General features: G+C 40.8%; 2 protein-coding genes across 6 annotated transcripts in view; one reads left to right on the top strand and one right to left on the bottom strand.

Moving 5' to 3' along the window:
- The window catches only part of FKBP1B (FKBP prolyl isomerase 1B), a 53,160-nt gene that overhangs the window by 28,510 nt on the left and 1,553 nt on the right, over positions 1-23,097 (bottom strand). The window lies entirely within an intron of this gene.
- On the top strand, positions 4,717-22,410 carry WDCP (WD repeat and coiled coil containing). 2 transcript variants are annotated; one of them, XM_083495581.1, is made up of 3 exons: positions 4,717-6,757; positions 16,018-16,135; positions 20,704-22,410. In XM_083495581.1, the coding sequence occupies exons 1-3, from the start codon at positions 4,847-4,849 to the stop codon at positions 20,868-20,870; spliced, it is 2,196 nt and encodes a 731-aa protein (XP_083351707.1). In that variant the 5' UTR covers positions 4,717-4,846; the 3' UTR covers positions 20,871-22,410. The 2 variants fall into 2 exon arrangements, with proteins under 2 accessions (XP_083351707.1, XP_083351706.1); XM_083495580.1 differs by having other exon boundaries at positions 16,015-16,135.

The following is a 23,097-nucleotide window of genomic DNA, read 5'->3' as shown; positions in this document are numbered from 1 at the left end:
AGCCAATCACATGGGGCCCATTGTGTAAATAATGTATATAAAGCAGACATTCTGGGGGAACTTCCATTCCTCCTCACCACTATGAGCTGAATAAAGAGCATGAAATCCACTCTCGACTCCGAGTATATTTCAGTTTGCTTTTGTTTTATTATGTATTTTGTGTTTCCATTCTCTATTTTTATGTTGTGGACTGCCCTGTTATCTTTGGATGAAGGGCGCTATACAAATTTTAAGAATAAAAAAAAAATACCACAGAGTAAGGATCCAGGCCTACCAAACAGAACTGAAAAAGCTGCAACCACGAGACTCGTTTCCAGAGAAACCCTCTCTGCCTGCAGCCTCAGGTAATAAAGCAACAAGGACCCTGCAGCTATCATTATACTGGACAAGAATAGAAATGAACCTGTAGAAAACAGGGGTGTTGTTTTTTTTAATAGGGAGGCACCATTGCTCAGCAGTAAAGGCAGCAGCTTTGACTGCAGAAGGTCCCTGGGAAAGATCCTTCCAGTTGCAGAACTTGGGGTCTCAAATTTCAGCAGCGCCCTGTGCGATGCCAAAATTGGGTGCACACCCCTCACACTCACTTCTAAAGCATAGTTTGCGCCTCTGGCAGAGTCCCCAAGGCTTCATGCCCAGTGCAATTGAATCAGTTGCATTCCCCTACATCTGCCTCTAATCCTCTGCCTAAGGCCCAAAGAGCAGATGCTTGGTGAGGAAAAGCCTTAGCTCAGCGATGGAGCATTTGTTTTGCATGCAGAAGGTCCCAGGTTCACTCTCCAAGAGCATCTCCAGGTAAGGCTGGGAGAGACTTCCTTTCTGAAGCCTTCATGAGCCACTGCCAGTCAGTATAGCGCCAAATTGGAGCAAATGGCAAGAGATTGCTGTTTGTTCCGATTTAGCGCTAAAGAGCAGGTTTTCTGGGGGAAAGCAGTGGAGGAAAGGCAAAACAACTCAGAGCCATACCTAGAAAGCACAGGACAAGTGGAAAACTGCTCAGATCCATGCTTTCTAGTCACAGGGCAAGCGGAAGTGCGGGTGAGCCCTAAGTGTAAAGCAGTTTCCTAAGAAACTGAGAAAGGAGCTCTGCTTGAGCAAATCAAGGTTTCGTCTAGTCCTGTTTGAAGTATTGGTGCACACTATAATTTCTTTTTTTTAAGGAGGAGGATAAGGCTATCAATGGCTGATAATCCTAAAGGCTATATACTGCCTCCATGATCAGATGTACTGCACCTCTAGATTCCATTTGCTGGGGGACAACAGCTAGACAGAGCATCTGACTGGCTATTAAGGAAAACAGGATACTGAATTACACAGATCTTTGGTCTGATCTTTGGTCTTTTTGTATGCGCTTATGTTCTCTAACCAAAGGTTTTTCAAGGTTAGAATTGCTTTATATATAAGAAAGCAAAATGCACAGAATCCTATGGCAATATCAAGCTTCATACAATTCCTAAGCACAATAGGACTATAACAACTGTATAATGCAAGTGACATATATATGTAATAAGTGACTCAGATTTCTGCCTTCACTATTTACAAAGAATTAATGCTGGAAATTTCCCCAACCCTTCTCTTGCTAGTTTAATTTAATTTTCACTAAATCAATTAAAGAAACAGTCCACAAAATCACTTTGTTTTATTCTTATTTCTTTTAAATCACTGTCCAGGAAGATTTACTTTAATATATACTGTTTACTTGCAAAAATGGTTTGGAAACAAATACTTTTATTCCTCCATCCAATTCCTCCCCCCCCCCCCCAGTTCAGTAATTCAATACTGTAAGGTTTTGAGGTCCTCTCGGGGTCTGCCCCTGGCACTCTTAAGTGGTAGAAAGCTTTGAGACAGATCTAGCCCAATACATTTTGCTGCCTGGGGTGAAGGACAAGACGACAGCTCCCTCCCTTCCTCTTCCATGTACTGAAGCCTGCTAGACTTGCATTTGGATATTCCTTCAGCCCTGGTGATGGGACAGTATCAATCACGACATTAGGGCAGCAGGCTAGCTTAGGGGCTGGAGAGCAGGTCACATAGCACAAATAGCTATGTTGTTCACCTCACTGTTGCCGCCTGCCCATCACCACCTGCCACTTGAGGCAGATGCTTCACTCTACCCAGTGGTAGGGCTGGCTCTGCTTTAAGAGACAGTGAAAGGAAGGAGATTAGATAGGATGAAAGCCCCCCATTCCTCCAGGAGCTGTTGGCTCCACACATGCAGAATGAACTGGCATGGGAGCACTTTTTGACAAGCAATCCCCCTCTCCCTTATTTAGATGATGTAGTTCTTTATGGGAAACTGTCTTCAGGCACCACACCCACTAGGGTAAAACTCTGTATTACAAAGATGTCTGCAAATGTGGAATGAAGGCTGGCAACATCAACTCCATGATGCCTGGAGACAGTCAGGTCATGTATGCATAGCAGTGATCAGAGGAGGAATGACCACTGGGAGGAGCTTCATCCACCCCAGCTGCAACAAAACATGTCTCCCCCCGTATGTCTACATGTCTACAGCCACAGAAGGCCCTGTAACCTTTCAAGTTTGACTTCGCCCCCCAAGGCGCACTATGCTAACAATTTATGTGGAAGACAACAGCACCATCTGCCTTGCTTAATGTCTGAATCAACTTACAAGCACTGAGTCATTTATTGGTGCATTTGGATTTCTTTCAGCATGTCCAGTCTGTGACAGACAGACAGACACACACACAAAACAAACAAACAAAATACACAAACACACCCTCCAAGGGTAAAAATGCTGAGAAAATAATTTGGATGTGAGAATGCTCTCTCAAGTATTGTATTGCAATATGTAACCTTCTACAGAGTGACATAGTTTTGATAGCCCACATTCTGCACAATGCACAGACATACACACACAAAGTATTGTGCAGGAAGTGGGGGCCTGAACAAAATGTGTTTGCTTTCAAGTTCTTTTTGTAACTTCACAAAGAGATCAAGGCCAAGCTGTGGAAACCATTGTAACAGCCCTTAATAAAAAGGAAAGTGTCTAGCTTAATTTACAAGTCAAGGCTGCAGTCTGATACATGATTTACTGACAAGCAGCCCAATGTGTTGAGGTTTTGTGTATTGGGCTTATATTATTATTATTATTATTATTATTATTATTATTATTATTATGCATTGTTGCTATATTTCACCTATGCATTATTTTACGCATGTGATACTGTATCTTTGAACTGAAATTATGTTCACAATATTTTTTGTGAATACATTAAAAAAAACAAGAAATAAAGATTTCAGGTAAAAGGCGGAGGAGGGTTGAAGTACTTCTCTACATTTCTGTGAAATATTGGTAGTATTCAGCTGCTGTATTGGTAGTATTAAATTTGAAGTTGCAACAAGGTTTATGAGATCTGAGCCCAGCTTAGCCAGGGGAACAATTGTGAATTGGAGGAAACCTGCCCCCCCCCCCTTTTCAGGTCACCAGTGTATGCCACAAATAACTAAAACCATTCAAGTATTTTGTGAACAGGGAACTTTTGCAGACATGTCTGCTAAAAGGCTGCTTTAATTGTGCCTGTGAAACTGTCAGAGGCGCCATCTGGTGGCTGTTTCTACTTTTGTGAATTGATGTAGTACTCCAGCCAAAGATACAGAATTGATGTACAAGCCATAATGGGATCTTGGATGAAGTGCATTTCATGTGGTATTCCTTCTGCTCTGTTGTGGGAAAGAACAGCCTAACTGCTGCACTGGGTGCCTTTTGTGTCAGTTAGTGGGTACGTTCAGCTCTATGATTCTATGAATCTATTATTCTAAATAAGGTCAGCAAGATGGGAGGTAGTTGAGACAAGGGAGTAATGTAAAACATGGACAAGAGATGAACTGCACCGCTTTGAGTTGGCTTCTACAATATCTTATTCATAGCAAGAAAGAAATTCATTGCAAAGCCTTGCATCTTTTAATCATACAGTATTGTGAACATTTATTTCTCGTATTCCTTCTAAATGCTGGGATTCAGCACTCAAATGTGTGAAATAAAGCTAATAAAGATAACAGTGTTTCTGAGCATGTGCAGAGCACATTTCCTTCACCAGAAAGTAATCACAGGTAGCCCATAAGCATCTTTAATTACCATCAGTGCTTCAAGATAGTATGACTCAGGCTTGAGGCCCAGATTTTCTCTTTTTATGACCCTTCAGTTTGGATTACAGAATAAAGTGAGAAAAGAGTAAATGCAGAAGAAGAAAAGTCTGGAATCAATTGGTCTGCCACTCACAGAAACCAACACCTTATTTCTGTTGCTCTTGCTTTTGTTTCCTGTCACTCCCATTACTTGGTTGGAACTACTGGCAAAACTGAATACTGCCCTTCTTTCCTTATACTTCAAGAATGTGATTAAATATTCTTAGTGTTCCCTTCAGGGGCTGTGAAAGAAAAAGTGTCAGGTGATTATTTCTTGCTGCAGCTGCATTGCTTCTAGTGCGTAAGAGCTTTCCTCCATTCAGTGAAGAGACCGTTATTCACTGAAGGTATTAAACTGCTATTTTAAAACACAGGCCCAGCCCTTAAAGAGTTAAAAATAGGCTTCCAAGAACATGTCATCTCAGAGAACAGTAATTAGCTAAACCTTATTAGATGTCACATGTGTCTGTGAGAGACACAGAGAGAGAGAGCACCTCCCCAGAAAAGAGTATGGTTAGAGCAGCTTTGATGTAGATCTATACATCAGCAGAGCTACGTCGCAGAAGACGCTTGAAAGAAAGGGCATTGCCATAGGGAAATCGGTCTTCGGTCAAGGAGCATTTGCTTTGTCAAGCTGTTCTGATGAATCCTGTGGAAAATCAACTTTGGATCCAACCACATTAGCGAGGAGGGCTGAATAATGGAACTGGGGAAAGCGAAGCTGCTGAGAACAGGCCTTAATGCTTTGCACCAGGCCATACACCCTGTGCATGGGATTGCGTGGACAGATGGCAAGCAGGTGGCACTGACTGGCCTGCACTTTCACAACAAAGAACTGCGGCTTGGCGACTCAACTGTTATTGGTCAGTTTGAACACGTCCATGGACTTTACTGGAGCCCATGTTACTCGGCTGACATGCCAGCTCTGCTAGCTGTTCAGCATAAGAAGCATGTCAGCGTTTGGCAACTGAGCCACGTTGCCTCAGAAAAGAATAAGCTCCTGGTTTCTCAGACCTGTGAAATTGGCGAGCCTTTCCAGTTGCTTCCTCAGGGATGTGTGTGGCACCCAAAGAGGGACGTTTTGTCTGTACTTACCAAAAGGGATGCTTCTGTTTTATATGCCGTTCGTTCAGACAACTCCAGGATTAAAGCAGATATCAAAAGCAGTGGTCTCATCCACTGTGCTTGCTGGACTAAGGATGGCCATCGCTTAGTCGTTGCTATAGGCAGCGCTCTTCACTCCTATATATGGGACGATGCCCAGAAAACATTAAACGCTTGCTCCTTTTGCCCAATATTTGACGTTGGAAGCTACATTTGTGCTATTGAAGCCACGTTGGATTTTCAAATTGCTGTGGCTACCGAACTCCCCCTTGATAAGATTTGTGGCTTAAATGCAGGCATCACATTTGAATTGCCTGTAGGAACGGAAACGGGTTCTTTAACTTCGCAGTCTACACTGGTGCTTGGGGATGAGGAATACTCTATGGATCTGCGAAGAAAGTCTATAGATTCGGACAAATCAGTAGCCGTTGATTCAGTAGCTTCATCTTCCTCGGGCCCAGTTGATTTAACCCACATCCTTTCAAATCACCGGAGATCTGATCCCAGTCCTCTCATTCCTTTGAGAAGGAAGGATTACCCTTCAGGAACTGGCCAAGATTCGTCACACTTGATCTTAGTGACTTTTGAAGGAAAGGTAACCACAACCAGGAAAGTCAGCATTCCAGGAATTTTGGTCCCTGATATAATTGCTTTTGACCTTAGAGCTCAGATTGTGGCAATAGCTTCTAACACTTGTAACATTGTTTTGGTCTACTCAGTCACCTCATCCTGCATGCCCAACATTCAGCAAATCCAACTAGAGAAAAGCGAACGACCCAAGGGTCTGTCCTTTTTGACAGAGAAACTCTTACTAGTTCTGATAGGGAAGCAGAAGTTCACTGACCCCTCACTTATCCCATCATCTAATTCTGATAGATATATCATCCGACTGATGATCAAAGAATTAATATTTGAGGAAGAGCCATCAGCAAAATCTGATACCGCTCACAGTCTGCCATTCAGTTTTGAGTCCTCTGTGAACATTCCTGGGAAAAGAAAGTATTTTGAGAATCTTGCTGCAGAGGATCACATTGTAGGGCGGGAGCTCTTAATCCCAGGCAGAACGATTATTCAGTCACCTAGTGGCAGGAGACGAATGCTGGAAGAAGTGAAGAGTCCTAGTTATGAGCAAAGTTCATCATCTAGTGTGAGCGATTTTGATGAGAAAAGAGTCTTAGGTGACCCATCCATTGCACTGGAAACTTTGGATGCAGAACCAATTAATCGGTCAGTAGCCCTGTTTGGTCTTGGAACGCCTACCAGGTTTTCCAATAGATCAGTTTCTTCTAAAGTGATGCAGGAAACTTTGAATTCTCCTAAAAACAGCAGCTTGGCTAATGAAAAAGGAGCCAGTCAAATATCCAGGAATTTGGAAAAATTGTGTGGCAGCTTCAATGACTTACAGTTGAGACTTCTGGAACTAGTAGATTTCACAAAAAATGGAAAGAGACTATCTGTAGCTTACCCATCTTCTCAAGAACCACCTTTTGTTCACATCACCTACCAGGTAATTGATATACCATTCTCCAAAGTAGTTTGTTCTTAGAAACTTCATTACAGATCTTAGAAACTTCATTACAGGATTTTGCTTAATTAGTAAGTTTCACATGAGCTTCATGCTGTGCTTGATTTAAATGGTGAAATGATAGTTATTAGGAGCAATGCTTATGTCTGATATTCTGCAAAGGAAAATCCAGACCTGTGCTTCCTTTACTGTTCAGCTTAATTGTCATTGATGTATTATATATGTCCATTTGTTCTAAGTCATCTGTTTCCAAATCTTAAGGCATTTTTTTTTACTACAAGAGATAACTGGCAGCTCTATATGTGGCTTTTGAAATGCTTTGAATCTTTTTAGAGAAAGAAGATATCAGACCAACTTCTGTAGATAAGAATATATAAGCTTCAAAGGATCATGGGTCCCACAGCATAAAAGCATTCAGGAAATATGGGATATTAATATTTGATTACATAATGAAGCAATTTAAGAAAATCAAAATCCATGGATTAAGGTTCCTGTTTCCTCAACAGCAATTCTTTTCTCCTCCCTTGCTTTTTCATGAAATAATTGTCACTATTTTATTAATTTGATTGCTAGTCAATGTTGTAGTGTTTTGTGGTACAACACTAATGGCAACAAAAATTAGTCAATAATTTAGATGTGCTGCATTAAGCAAGCTGGAGCATAAAAACCATTATTTGTATTTCTTTAATAATTCAGAGTACCTTCCATTAATATATAAAATATAGTGCAGTAGCAAGGCACATATCTATCTTCCTCCTTCCACTCTTTTCTAAGAAACTTCTGTAGAATTGCTATTGATTTTTTCCTAACAAATTATATTATTATTATGAAGCAATAGTTTTTTTAAAAAAAATCTCTATGATATGAAGCTTGACTCTGCACTCTCTTATTCCGATGACCCAGGCAAAAAATTGTGGTGTGTTGAGGATTTGGGGGCTGCTTTTAGATTAGAGGTATAGCAGTGGAATGATTTTACGCTTTTTGTTTTGCTGTGAGTTAATTTTATCTAAACCAGTCCATCCAGAGTGTATATGAGATATTTGGTCTGGGAGCTGCTGCTGCTGCTTTCGCTGCCATTAATCCTTCCAACTCATGGTTGACTTTTCAACTACTGTTGTTGCCTTCCTCTTCCATTCCACCCCGTTCCACCCACACAACCACTCCAGGGGTGCATTTTTCAGGCCTGGATAAAGTCACTTTGCCAGCCTTTAAGCACAGCTGCTTTTAAAGCAGAAGCTACTCAAAGAGTAGGGCTATGTACCTGTCATGGGGGTGCCTTATTGCACCCCCTCAAAAATATGCAGCTGGGGACATGCCCCCCGGCTCTCCCCCCCACTATGCCTCTGTTTCCCAGTGACCAGGCTCAGCCTTGCACATAGGAGCCAAAAACCCACAAAACTTTTTTGAGGGGGCCAAACCCCCACAAAGTTGATGGGCATTCCCATTCAAATGGTGTGTGTGTGTGCACTGCGTCATGTGATTGATTATGTAGAGTGGGGCTTACCTGGGCCCCCACAATATTTTATTTAAGTTGGCACCCCTGACCTTGCCATAGCTGTCAACTTTTCCCTTTTCTTGCTTGTGAGGAATCCTATTCGGAATAAGGGAATTTCCCTTTAAAAAAAAGGAAAAAGTTGACAGCTATGGACCTTGCACCTGGAATAGGTATAAATAGGAACCTAGATACATCGGGCTGGTCTGCACCGATGGCTCTTTGATGCAGATTGTCATGTCAGTAATCTCTAACGTGCTTTCCCCACACTGAGTTGTGGGTTGTCTTTTGGCTCAAGTAACTTAAAAATAAATAAATGAATACATAGATGTAGTCTAATACAAATTAACGCTTTGCTGATGGTAAAAAAGGAGAGGCCTTGGCAGTGGCGTAGTGTGGGTTGTCAGCACCCGGGGAAAGGCAAGTAATTTGCGCCCCCTAACCCTTGGATTTGCGCCCCCTAACCCTTGGATTTGCGCCCCCTAACCCATGGATTTGCGCCTCCTAACCCTAACCCCCAGATGTTGCGCCCGGTGCGGCCGGCCCCCCCTGCAACCCCCACACTACGCCACTGGGCCTTGGGGATCTCTAGGAGTCATGGTTGTACAAGAACCCCCTCTCTCTCTGACACAGCTGTACAAGTTAGTGGGGATTCCTGAATGGGTTGGATGTGAACAAAATAAATTGTGGAGTGTGCCTGATAGTCAAGGAGGAGGGCTGAAGCAACGGCTGAAATGAAATGAAGGGAACTGCAATAAGTTTTTTCCTCCAATCTAAAATACAGAAGCCTGCAATACAGATAATAATACTTAATGCTTTTTGATGAAGACTTGCAAAGTATGAGAATGCTCATTCATGGTGGGCCGTGAATGCAACAGACATGTACTTTTCTGTATGTAAATAGCAGCCAAGAATCTTGATTCTGCCTGACACAGTTCAGCAATATTGTGGGAGAGAAAGAGCTAAATTCCTGCTCTCTTCCACTAATGGTCCCAAGCCTGCTTTGCAGTGGTTGCATATGTTAATTGCCTTCATGCAGTTAACATCCCTTCAAGTTTGGCCCTTAAAAGCACTATATATATAATGGAAGCATGCTGTTAGTCCAAATGGACTAACATGTTCCCACGTGACATTAGACCTCAGTGAGCCTACTACCACGTAGTGTAAGCTTCTAAGATGGGTTGCTGTGGAAGGGCTGCGTAGGTGCCCATCGATGCAGCAAAACCCTGTTACCCACTGCTGACTACCTTGACCCTGTTAACCCACTCATCTCACTCCTTGATGGACCCTTGGACATGCTTTGCAGGTGGGTGGGGTGGTAGTGCTTGGCTCCAATCCTGCCCCATCTTAACCACACTGCAATGGCCAACCCAAAGGCCCAGGTGAGTGACTAGTGTCAGAAGCATGAGTTACCAGGGTCACACCATTAAGGAATCAGTTCTTCTGACCAGATTTTCCCCCCCAAGCCGGAACGCACCAGAACTCAGTTCTGGCACCTCTCTGGTGGGCGACATTGCCTTTATAAGAGAACAAGGCACCTCTTTTTCTAGAAAAATAGCACTGCTTCTGACCATGCTGACCCCTTAGGGTAGACCTGCATACACAAGCAGTGGTGCGAATGTGAAACATATATGGCATATCTTCTGTACCATTACTTCGCCTCCCAACGTAACATTCAAGAGTCATTTTACATATTGTGTAGAATGATGACGACGATCGTGCTTGTTCACTGCAGGGGAGCATTAAAAAACATAACTTGCCCACTTGCTGTCCAATTTTTTTCACTTAATTTAAAGTGCACCTTTATATTATTTGGGAAATCTGTAATTGTGATCTTCTAATAGCAGTCACAAGGGCCCCTGAATCAGATTGGGACTCTTTAAGGAGCGCACACAAACACACACACATTTTCTGTTTTCCCAGTTACAATACAGAAAGGGGGGGGGGGGAGATGCCATTTGCCCTGCAGGACAGGCTCACAACATTTTGCAGTCTACTTTAGAAATAAAGCAATATTTCTACAAACATATTCTTTTAACCAAAGCATCTAAATGAAAATAGCTAATTATTTTGTGAAAATTTGTTTCCTACTTAGCAGCCTCCTCCCCAATCTGCAATCCTAGGATAAATAGGCTGGCCTGCCTTGTTCCTGTAATGTTAAGGGTTGTTGAAGCTATGTGTGTAATCACTATATAAATCTTTATTCTCATTGTGCAGTTCAGTTAACATGGAAGTATAGTCCTCTCCCACACCTTGTATCTAAGCCTGAAACACAGGAAGCAACCTTAGATAGAGTCAGCATCGGGCTATGTAGCTCAGTATTTTTCAGCTAGAATATATTAATATATACAGTGGTACCTCAGGTTACATACGCTTCAGGTTACATATGGTTAGATTCCGCTAACCCAGAAATAGTACCTCGGGTTAAGAACTTTGCTTCAGGATGAGAACAGAAATCGTGCTCCGGCGGTGCAGCAGCAGCAGGAAGCCCCATTAGCTAAAGTGGTCTTCAGGTTAAGAACAGTTTCAGGTTAAGAACGGGCCTCTGGAACGAATTAAGTACTTAACCAGAGGTACCACTGTAAAAGTAAGAAATTTTGCATATGGAAGGTGAGAAGTTAATACACAGATGATGTGATCCCTGAATCATCAGAGGTGCATAGTGGTTTGGCACTATTTTGAAAATTCAAATAAAATCCTTTACTTACTTAAGGGAAAGTAAATTACAGACATGTATAATATAAGATGATACTAAAGAACCAGGGGAGGGAATCAGAAGTGAAGCAACCTGTTCCAGTACTGGATCTGAGACCTTTTGCATGCAAAGCATGTGCTTTAAGGTGTGGCCATTCCCAAAGGATGTGGGGAATCAGAACTGGACACAAAATGTAGTGCAAACCAGTGCTACTCAAAGGAGTGGTCCGTGGACCGGCACCAGTCCGCAGGCTATTGGCTGCTGGTCCCTGGTGAATACACCACAGCCTGAGTGGGATGTTTCAGGGACCAAATATGGTACTGATCCCTGGTACATTGGGGTGGGGTGGGGGGAATTGCTGGTCCACAACATCAAATAGCTTGAGAAGCACTGGTGCAAACAACACATGCTAAACACAACAATAAGCACAGAGGTCCAAGCAACAAGTGCAAGCACACAATTCAGACTACACATTAGCCTGATTACTGCTTCTTCCTTATAATGGACCCAGCCACAGGATGGGGTGATCTATAGCAGAGGGGTGCTTAGCCACCCTTGCTGGTGCACCCTCATTTCATGCTTTGCTGTGTCTTGTAGAGTGCAAAGCTTTCGTTAGGGAAATAAACAAAAATCAGTGTGTGTGATGAATTAATTTAGGAGAAGAAGAAACAGTTGTGGTTTGGACAAAGATGACAGAGTTGGGAATAAGTGTGTGTGCCATGAGCAACTGAGGGAAGTTATTGTAATAATGCATGTCTCTAAGTTGGTAAGGTAAAAGATATTTGGTATAAACAGCTATTACAATGTCCTATTTAAGAGACACCGAGGAGCTGAAGACATTTAATGTACAGCATCAAACCCTCTTTTTGTGGCAAAGTGATAATTTGCTCCACCAACAGTAAATGAAACAGAATAGGAAGGTAAATTTAGGGAAGCGTGTTAAATGTACACAATAAAGTTGAGAAAGATAAGAGGCAAACCTGTGATAAACAGTGAGAAAGTAGAGGACAGAGAGGAAGGAGAGACTGGAGAAGTCAATAAACTGAGCCAAGGAGCAGGTGAATCATCACAGAGGTCATCTTTAATAAATCCACAAACCATTCTTATAATCGGGAAGGCAATTTTGAACTAGATTGAAAACATAAAAGGAGTCGTGAAAACTGATGAAAGATGAGGGCGATATGGCTCAGCTTTATAGTGTGATAGACTAGTCAGACAGTTTTGAAAGCAAGATTTAAAAAGCCTGTTAAGAAGTAGAAATGCAGTAGTCAAAACAGGGGATTAATGCTTGAAGGCATTAAAGCCCAAGAGGACGGGGTGAAGAAAGGGCACATTCTAATAACGTTCTGATGAGACTGAGCACCCACAAATAGAAATTCTGAATGAAAAACAGTACTCTGTATTTCGAAATTAGAAGCACAGACTTCTCACTTCTGTGAAGGTCCTGGTTACTAATTCTATGATGTTCTATAAAAGTTCCTTCCTCTCTGGTTGGTAACCTGATTAATCATTCAACTAGACTCTCTTCAGGGGATAATAGTGTTCTGTTTGGTAAAGATCCCCATTACTGTGATTTATGGTGTTAATAGCCTGCTAACTTTTGCAAATGAGGGAAGAGTCCTGTCTTTGAAGCTAAACAAGTAGAGTGAAGCAGGAGAGATCTTTAAAGAATGTTACAGTGGGTAGATTTGAGGGGGGAGCAGGAGGGAGCCGAGGGGGCCACCCAGCACAGCTGAGACCTGACACACATGGTGGTGGCATCGGTCATAGTGCAAGAAACGTGTGACGAGCCATGCCAAGGCACCGAAAGGGGTGGGAAGCAAGAGGGTGCTCCACCCCATCAGAGGAAGGCCTGACCAGCTGCCTGCTCTCCACGCGCAACCCATAGCCACCCAGGGGCCGTGCATGCTGCACACACTGCGCAATACCAGACCAGAAAAGGGAACCACCTCCCTCCCAGCCTCATGGCACCTTCGGGACTTCTGCAGCCCAGTTGTGCCTGGGCCAACAGCCCCTGCTGCCCGCCCCCCATGCTACGACTCCAATTATATTCATTTGCCAAGCATTTTCTGATCAGTTATAGTCTTGTCTGCTGTATCTGTACATTGCAATTTGTTTAATGTGGTTTGTTTGAATTGTTTCATATTGATATCGTACACCACCGTGATATTTTCTTTTGAAAGAAAAGTGGTATAAAAACATTTTAATAAAAATAATGATAAAATTGCATAGGATATGGTAGAAATGACATACTTTTTTGGTTACTTTTACTCTTGTTATTCAAGAGGTTATGTTGATATAAAAATGAAATGAGGAGGAGAAATTTAAGGTGCCACACATAATGCCCATTCCACATTTGTAAGATCAACCTTTTAGTGTTGCAGCACTGACACTTTGGAATTTCCATCCATGTTGACATCAGGAGATGCCATCACTGTACGCTTTTTGGTCACTGCTAAGAACATTTTTGTTTAAACGAGCCTACTCAGATATGTTGATTTGTATTTTTATCTGTTTTCAGTTGTTGCTTATCTGAATTTCTTTGAATGTTTTAAATAGTTGCTTCTGTGTTTACTGATAATTTTATTGTTTTATTCTTTTTGTAAACTGCTTTGAGGTTTTTTACACTCAAGCAGTGTATAAATTTTATGAAATAAATAAATAAGAAAAAAAGTGTACTATCATAAGTAAGAAAACACAGTATTACTGAAATCTAACAGTGACTCTGGGTGATTGTACTGATGGTATAGCAAGATATCCTTTGATGGCTCATTCTTGATGGCTTGTGCTTCTGATGCTATTGGGGCAGTCATACATGATCCCGCTGGCAATAGCATTTGCACCAGCAAAGATTATTTATTTCTTTAGAGCATTTGTGCTCTTTGTCCAAAGTCTCCCAGAGCAGCTTACATACAACAAAAACAAGACAGTCCCTACCTGCAGGCTTGGGGGAGGGGGGAAAGCGAACACACAAATGGAAAGTAGAGTTGCCATATGTCCGGATTTCCCCAGACATTAGCGGGATTTCAAAGGCGGAATTGACGTCCAGGGGAATTTCCGAAAGGTGGAGCTTTGTCTTGGATCTTAGGCCAATCAATTGAAAAATCATGTAGGTTTTCCTAAAATAAAAATAAAAATTGGGGGTCTTCCTAAAAATAAAACAACCACTCAACAACCTTCAGGGTGTCCTGGTTTTTGAAACATGGCAACTCTAAGGGAAAGGGACAGGGAACAGAAGAGGAAAATCAAAATTCAGGCACCCTATTTGCAAATACAACCAACCTCTTTTAATCAGTTGCTTTTGATAATTTATACAACATTTTGCGTGTTAAGAAAGCCCAAGCTTAATGGGTTTTTCCTCCTCTATAAATGCACAGTCCGTCACGTAAGAAAAAATAAGAATCTGTGCCAAGGTAGTGGTTATTACCTGTCCCACCCTCTCACAGAAAGTAAAATCTTCAACCATTCATGGTTCCTACCTCCCCTTTCCTTTACAATATTTCTATTCAGAATGTATAGTATGTGGTTAAGGTTTCAGTCTGAACTACTAGAAAAGATTTGGATTCTGTTTGCAGAAGCATAAAGCCAGCTTCTAATGAGGTGGTGAAGCTGTTGGTAAGGGTAACAACATAATGGTGTATTCCCACATGAAAAACTAGCATGCAGTGAAGGATAGGCTTTTGATCTCAGGTTCCTTCCCTATGTACACAATATTTATTGTACAAAGGAGCATTCAACCATGTGAGACCCTACCTGCTTATGAAGTAGTATAAACCAGACACAGATTTACCACATTTTCCTGCTGTTTGTGAGAAAACACAAATATAAAAATGGCCTTTAAGTGAAAGAAAATGCACATAAGAGGAGGGTGCTTATAGGATTTTGCATGGTGCGTAGGTGCCCATTGATGCAGCAAAACTATCTAAGTCGCTGACAGAGCAAGTGAACCTGAGTAGAAACCAGCACCTGTGCACTAAAGGAGATTAGGAGACATTTATTTGTACTGAAGGTTAATTAAGATGAGGAACAGATTACTAAAAACAGAAACAGAAGATGCAGCTGTGAGTCTGCTGAAAGGGAATGTTGGTATAAGTTTTCAGTATCAGGATGGAAACACTGCAGAACCACAGCAGAATGAGATCTATATTACTTTGATGGTCCTGATTATTTTCCCGTTAAAATGCCTGTGACACTGCATTTTATTTCTTGTTTAATATCTGGAGGACTAAATAGGATGTTGGTGTGATTTACGGTTGGTGCTAAATTGAGAAGTGTTGCAAACAAATACCAATTACTTAGTGGTGAGGGAATAGGATGAGCCCTGGATTGGTTAGGAAGTCATGGAGTGAACTCCAAACAGTGTGATCCTCAGCACTTTTACTGAGAATCAGAGCATGTTGACTGGGGACTACCTTGTGTATTTAATGCTGAAGCCAAAATGAGTAAAGACAGGGGAGGAAGATTTAATAACAAAACCATTCTTTTTATTTCCAGGCAGGAATGTGTGGGGTGTTAGGGAAGGGGAAGTACTTCTGGTGGGGAATAGGTCATGCTACTTCTGGAGTAGTTTACCCACCCTGCACTCAGCTCTCACCTGTGGCTCTTGGAAGCTGTCAGTATGCAACAGTGGCAACACCGCAGAAATGACTTTGTCTGGCTAAACCAGGTGGGGGTAGCCAATGGGTCTCAAACCCTCCACGTTACTGGTCCAGAACATCACTACATTTACACACATGCTCTTGAAGTCACCATCTCTAGCCTGAGATGACTGAGCCAACAGCATTCAGAGACTCACAACAACATCTGAGTGGTCCTAGCAGGGTTGTAGCCCCATACTTTGGGAAACCGTGAACCTTTCTTTAAAAAAAAAAAGAAGTATCTTATAAACAAGTTGTTTTTATGCTGTCCCACCCCTTACTTTTGGGCATGTGAAAATATGGAAAGCAGAATTCATGAAAATTGCTGATTCATGGGGCTAATTAACAATAATTAATGTAAATGTGACCAGTATTCTAACATGATGTTTATCCCAATATGTTTATGTGCCTGAAGAAGCATTTTTCAAACGGAGCTATAGCTGAAGAAACAAGAACTGTTCTCCTGTGTGATGGCAAGGTTCATCTGAATTTAGTCCAACGACTTTTTGATCTGCCTATTGTTGAAATGAAACATGGTAAGTTCTCAATTACTATAATAATAATAATTTTATTATTTATACCCCATCCATCTGACTCGGTTGCCCCAGCCACTCTCTCTCTCTTTTAAAAAATGCAAGTGTTTATTATAATAGGTAGTACTTTGGGGGAATATAAGTTGTGCTATTAAGGGATTATTTACATGTACATCCTCCAATGTGATGGAAGTTTAACTGAGTTCTATTCCCTCTCCTGGCAAGCTTATTCTCCTCCTGAGTACATCTCAACACTTGCCTGACACTGATCAAGCCCTACTCAGTTGGTTCACAGGTATCATGACCTATACCTACAATAGATGGTCAGTTTAATCCTCATGTTTTTTCAGCAGAATGTTGTTTCTACCATTGATAGAGACCTTCTTGTTTTGTCTCAATGTCTGTCCTTAGTCATATATTAGTTGACTATGTCCAGAAATATGCTACATATTAGTAGGCTTCCCTTCTTGCAGCAGAGCACCCAATCAAGCTACTAATTCTCACCTGGGTCTAATGTCATGTATCATAAATGGGGAAGTTTAATATTTAGCATGATTGTTCAGCAACCCCACAACCAAAGCAGGCTGGTTGCTGCCTTTGCTTACTGGATTAAGTAAGTAAAAAAACAAAACTCCTAGGAAAGATTTCCTAACAGGTGTGCTGACAATTGAATGCCTTTCTGTATCAGATACAGACACCATATACTCAGTGATACTTAAAACAGGTGTATCAATTTGTTATGCTCTGGATTAGTTTAATCTACGCTGAGAACAGAAGGAGCTCACCAACATAATCTTCCAAACTCCCACCTTTGATTTACTTGTGAAGGTAGGGAGCAGTCAGAAAGATCTTTATACACAGCTTCTTTGTTCGTGCCTCTATGTATTCAATGATTTAACAACTTCAGCAGCAGCTCAACCATTTTCAGCCTATAATGTTTTCTGCTTTATCATATACTGTAAATATATACTGTAAATATACTGTAAAAAATATACTGTAAATATACTGTAAAGTAGCTTTATCATATACTGTAAATATATACACAATGCATTGAGGACACAGGGATTGTCCACACTTTTGCTTGTTCCATACCTAGAATGGGTCTAAGCGGTTTTCTACTTGCCCCATGCTTTCTAGCACGGGTCCAAGCAGTTTTGTCTTTGCACCACCACTTTCCCCCAGAAAAACCCACTGTTTAGCATTAAATTGGAACAAACAGCAATCCACAGATAAGTTTATAGCTGTTTGTTCCAAATCAGCACTAAAGATCGCAAAAGAGGTGGGGCAGATGGAGGTGTGGAAAACCCAGGAGCCCAGCGGGGAGGGGGCAGCTGCTTCTCAATCAAGTAAATAAATAAGAATACTTGACTGACCAACTGTGTTGCAAATAACTCAGTCCTGCCCCCCCCTAAAATAAATCCTGGCTATGCCAATGAATAACCCCCAAGAGAGAAAAGACAGAAAGAGGAGAAAGTGTAACTAAACGGTAGGGCATATAGGAAGGGGTTAACATCACTAGTTTTTGCTACTGTACATCATTTATTTATTTAGTATACTCAAGAGATACAGTAAAATTACCCACTCTCAGAGAAGCCTGCCCTTTCTGTCTTGGAATGAGTAGTTGCTCTCAGCTTACCTCCAATGAAGTCACGAAGCATCATGCTTACAATAGTAATAAGCATGGACAAAAACATTCTCTCAGGCGTTTGGCTAATTATACAATCTATGTGGCCTTTTAAACTGTGTGTGGTTTTTTTGTTTTGTTTGTTACTATGTTATGTATTTTCATGTTTTTATATCACAAACCACCCTGCGATCCTCATTGGGCAGTATAGAAATCTAATTAATAATAATAGTAACTTGAAGGGAAACATAGGGGCAGACACTTTTAAGATTAGGTAACTTTTGAGTGTTTTCATAGCTTTGCTTTTTGAATGCAAGTGAGAGTCCAACTTTAATTAAGAAAAAAATGTATATCTTTAGGAAACACTGCCCCAGCCCCATACAAAACACAATGTGAAGTTGAACATATCATTTTGAATTTAGTTTTTTTACTAAAAAAATGTAATTCATTAAGGAAAACTGTTCTTTCCTCCTTTTTAAAGAGTTATGTGAGCATTTAATCACCCATACTTTCATATACTATGGCTTAGATCAGGCATAGGCAAACTCAGCCCTCTAGATGTTTTAGGACTACAACTCCCACCATCCCTAGCTAACAGGACCAGTGGTCAGGGATGATGGGAGTTGTAGTCCCAAAACATCTGGAGGCCCAATTTGGCCATGCCTGGCTTAGATATTAAGATTAACTTTCATTCAACTTTCTTTACCCCATAACAAGCCTCTCTGAAGGAGAAGGGCTGTTCTTAACAATGTTGAGAGCGGCAGGGTTGCTGGAGGAGCGGAATTGCCCCAAACTGGGCAAAAACTGGTAAAAGCCACAGTTGTCCAACTCAGACAACTAATAAATCTAGCTCTTTAGTTATACTCTGAAATAAAAAATAATTATTGATATTATATTCTTATTAGGCCAACCATGTTTAGAAATTACTAAAGCTTTTAACCCTTCAGTCATATTCTTGTCCATCCAGATATGCTTCAATTTACAATCTAGATTTGTTAAATGCTTTCTCCCTGCTAAACGAATTCTGTACATGCCAACTCAGAAGCCAGCTGTACTCAGTTCAATAGGACTTACTCCCAGGAAAAGGTATATAGGTTTGCAGCCTTTGTTATTCTCTAGTAAGTTTACAAAAACACGGTTTACTCTCAAGTGAGTTGATTGCATTGCAGGCATAATAACATTTATCTGTACCCAATGCAGAGTGTTAAACTATTTTGGAAGAACCCCCCCCCCCATGTTTTACATATAAGGTTAGCGATGTAATTGCGTAGGTTTACATGACACACACTAACACCCAAGCACAGGGTAGTTTATAGAATCAAAAGTCTGTCCAGAATTAGAAAGAAAGCATTAACTGCAAAAGATTAAAAGTTCATGCTTGGTAACAGTAATCTTCTTATGACGCGGCAGACAACACGAAACAGCAAAGCAACATGTGTAGGTGTTTAATTAATAGATTTAATGAAAAGAACTTTCTGTACTTTCAGATACAGTATTATAAGGAAACAACACATTTGTTTTGCTTTAATTGGTCAAATTGGAGTGCACAGTTTATTATTTCCCACCAAACCTTATTGGGTACAAGATACCATCATCTATAAAAGGTAGCTGTTCTGATTCTAGGCATGCACATTAAAAACACACACACTTGCTCTTGGTAGAAATTAAAGCTACTGAAGTTCTAAAACACAAATGTCTTAGCTCCTTTGTTTTAAAATTCAGAAATTAACTTGAACTGTGAAATGGATAGATTTGACCCATGAATAAAGCAGATCAATTGGCTTGGTTTGCAAGTTATGGTAAGCCATGGTCTGAAACAAACAATGTCTTAGGGCTCACCCACATTTCTGCTTGTCCTGCCACTTTCCTCTGGGAAACCCACTCTCTACAGCTGAATCAGAGCTAACGTCAATAGGGTTTTCCATTGATTGACACTTGCTCCGATTCAGTGGTAAAGAGCAGGTTTTCTCAGGGAAAGCAGTGAAGCAAATGGAAAGCCGTGCACAGAAAGCACAGGACAAGCAGAAAACTTCTCTGGCCCTTGCTTTTTAGGAGTGGGACAAGCAAACAAGCCCTTATTACCATGACAATGTGCTGGTGTAAACACTTCAATTTTTGTCCACTCAGGTGCTCCCTTTGCAAAGCCAGGAGTACAAAAATAACAGCAATGCCCTAGCATTACATGCAAAGCAGCACTCATTGTTTGTTTATCTCCAAACAAACCACAGGTGGCAGCCAAAGTTTGTTCTTGAATTACCTGCACATAAATTATGATTTCACATGCAGAAGTTTCTCTAAACACAACTTGACTTCACTTGCATGTCCCTGCATGAGAAAAAATTCCACATGCCAAAGAGGTTTCTGAGAGTTTAACTTGAGAAAGTGTACAAGGAGCCTTTGAGTTCAATCTACCCCGCACACACACACCAATTCTCCATGCAAAGCTAGTGGAACAAAGATGGTAAAACTATACATGTTCAATATTTTTACTAGGAAATCATCCTTGAATGTTAAATTTTTTAGTTAATCCTAGAAAAGTCTTGATATGTGAGTTGAAATCATGGTAAACAAAAAACATAATAAACTGGTGCTTCATTGTCAGTTTTCCCCAGGCCCTTGGTGTACACATTTTCCGATTATGAGGTTTAGTTGTTCCTTCTCCTGCCCCCTTCTCCATTACCATGCCAGAACAAGTGGAGCCAAATGAAAATACCAAAAAGGGGAAAAAAAATACTGAAAAATGGTTTGTCCATCTTGGTTCAAAACCTACATCAGCATGGTAACCCATTGAGCTTTGCAACACTGTAGGAAGAAGAACCTATGAAAAAGACATGAACAAAGCATGAATTTAGGGTGAATGCTAACATTTACGTAGGCAATTGCATTCCCAACATAATAATGATTATACATATATACACACTGATGCTTTCCTTTCCTTTCCCTTTAGGTTCTTCTTGGATTGTTCTTACTGCAGATGGTGAAGGTTTTATACCATTAACATTTAAGGCAAAGCAAGAGATCATCATAAGGGAGGGGAGTGATAGTTTGGAAGCCTGTGGAAGTCACTCCTTCAAAAGAAACATTTCTTCGCAACCACCGAGCAGCGTGACATAATGAGGCAAACCAAAAAAAGATGTACTTCAACATAAATAACTGCATGAGTAGAAAATGATCAGCAGGGTTTTTGACTGCATTTTAAACTATAACTCATGTGGCTTGTGTTCCATGGTAGCTAGTCCTCCTCACAGTAATCTACTGGATCAGATCTAGTATGTCATGTCTGTATCCACTGAGGCTACAGACTGAGATTCCTGGCACTGAAAAGGAGAATACTGAACTAAAAGTAATGTCACGACAATGGGTAAATATTGCCATATTCAGATTTGGTATATATTCTGTGCATGAAAAGTTAGCATTAATGAAGTTCATGTTTGCTAAAGAAAGGCTAAGTTTGGTTGGCTGACTAACTGGCCCTAAGGATTCTGGGGGTGTGAAAAACATGCATTAGTTTGGAGTCTATACAATGCCAAGATACTGGTGCAGAATGGTTTGGTCTGTTTTAATTTTTCATGTGGCAAAGCTTCTCCCTAGATTATACTCAAGAACACCAAGAAACAACAAAGCGAAGAAGAAGAAAATACAATGGTGTGTTTACTAACTTCCAGTGAGTACAACTCATTCACAGGAAATGCCCATTGGCAGAAAGAAATGGAAGCAGATTTCACCAATATCCCCTTCCCACAGCAGCCCCCTGTGCCCTCTGTGGTGTAGTGGCTAGAGCGCTGGACTAGGACCTAGGAAAACCAGGGATCAAATATCCACTTAGCCATGAACCTACCAGTCACTGTTTCTGACCTAGAAGAAACATGAGCACCTTTGAGGAAAGGTGGGATATAATGGTAACATTAAAAAATTGTGGGACCTTCTGACATACAGATTTGGGCTGCAGAGGAAAAGGAGAACAGGCAAAAAACCTCCCCCTTTGGCCTGTTAGTTCTGCTCTAGGCAACTCTAAATCCAGTCCATATGTGTTTATTTTGCCACAAATGCAGTGAGATTGACACATGTGCATTTATTATACATGACATAACAAAATGTATGTGTTCTACCTTTTTCCTACATGAAACCGAATTATGAAGCAATTATTAGACTGTACAGTGTTAATTAATTAATTATTTTTTTACACAATGCATAATGGTTTCTGTAAACCTTTTCTTTATTCCTGACAACCGCATACAGTCTACACATACGATGAAACACATATGGCAGAATATAAATTGTTGCTGAGAATCTTCTTCCGATTCTTATTCTAGCATTTCAAGTTTCTCCCATATGTAAGACCAACTGGCCCATATTTCCACTCTATGAGCCAAACTGAATGTGACATGGAAGATCTCCTTTGATACTTGTATGCTTTTCCACAGGAGACAAATCAACGCTTTGAGTGATTTAAATTAGGAAAATGATGTGTGGAGAAGGATTAAAAAGTAAAACCCTTCTCCTAGCACCACAACCACAGTCCAAACTGGGGTGAGGGTGGGATTTACTGCTTTTAATTAGGAAAAAAGATGGAATATCCTATTATCATCTCTCTTACATTGCATCTAGTTTGGCTCTTAGTCTAAACTAATATCCCCCCCCCAACAGATGGGGGGCGGGAAATATTTTCTCCAGAGTTCAGTACAAAGGTATGCTTACATTACAAGCTTAAATTGGTTTCAGTGACAAGCTTCCCTCCCCAGAACATTGGAAATTGTAGTTCTGTGTTGCTGTGAAGGCTGCCACAGAATGTCTGAACCCTTGGAAGAACATTTCTAGAGTTCTGTGGCCAAAGTAAGGCCAGCTAAAAGCAATCAACCAATTTATTTCTACCTGTAGCATTATACTGTAAAACAAGAATTCTGTGGATCTTGAAATTAAAAAGAAGTAACTTTAGATTATTATTTTTTCCAAAGCTTCTATTTTTGGACTTTTGATATGAAGGCAGCTTGCTTTCGATTACTGAAGATGAGGCGCAAAGGTGGCACTACCAGCCTGATTATGAACGAACTGCCATAATTTATGAGAGACTTTACATATATTGTACAATGTGACATTCGCTAGCATATATATATTTTCTCTACTTGTATTATATTTACATAGTTAAAACAGAATTTTCAAGAAGTAATGCTGCATCTGTGCCAGCAAATATATATATTTTTATAAACACGAGAGATGTATCGACAGACAAATATGCAGATTATTAAATGTGTTTAATTCATGCCATGGAGTTATTATGCTCGTTATTTGGAAGGAGGGACTTACTCATTTCCTTAAGTAGTGGATTGCTGCTTTTAAAAAT

The sequence above is a fragment of the Podarcis liolepis genome (genome assembly GCF_965112155.1).
Source record: "Podarcis liolepis genome assembly, chromosome: 3".
NCBI classification, from domain to species: Eukaryota; Metazoa; Chordata; class Lepidosauria; order Squamata; family Lacertidae; genus Podarcis; species Podarcis liolepis.
This window is presented reverse-complemented; position numbering and strand designations above follow the sequence as displayed.

Excerpts from the sequence above, each read along its gene's own strand:
- WDCP (XM_083495580.1), top strand. The coding sequence starts at position 4,847 with ATGGAACTGGGGAAAGCGAAGCTGCTGAGAACAGGCCTTAATGCTTTG. Across the intron at positions 6,758-16,014 it reads TTGTTCACATCACCTACCAG|AAGCATTTTTCAAACGGAGC; the intron begins GTAATTGATATA and ends ATGTGCCTGAAG. Across the intron at positions 16,136-20,703 it reads TATTGTTGAAATGAAACATG|GTTCTTCTTGGATTGTTCTT; the intron begins GTAAGTTCTCAA and ends CTTTCCCTTTAG.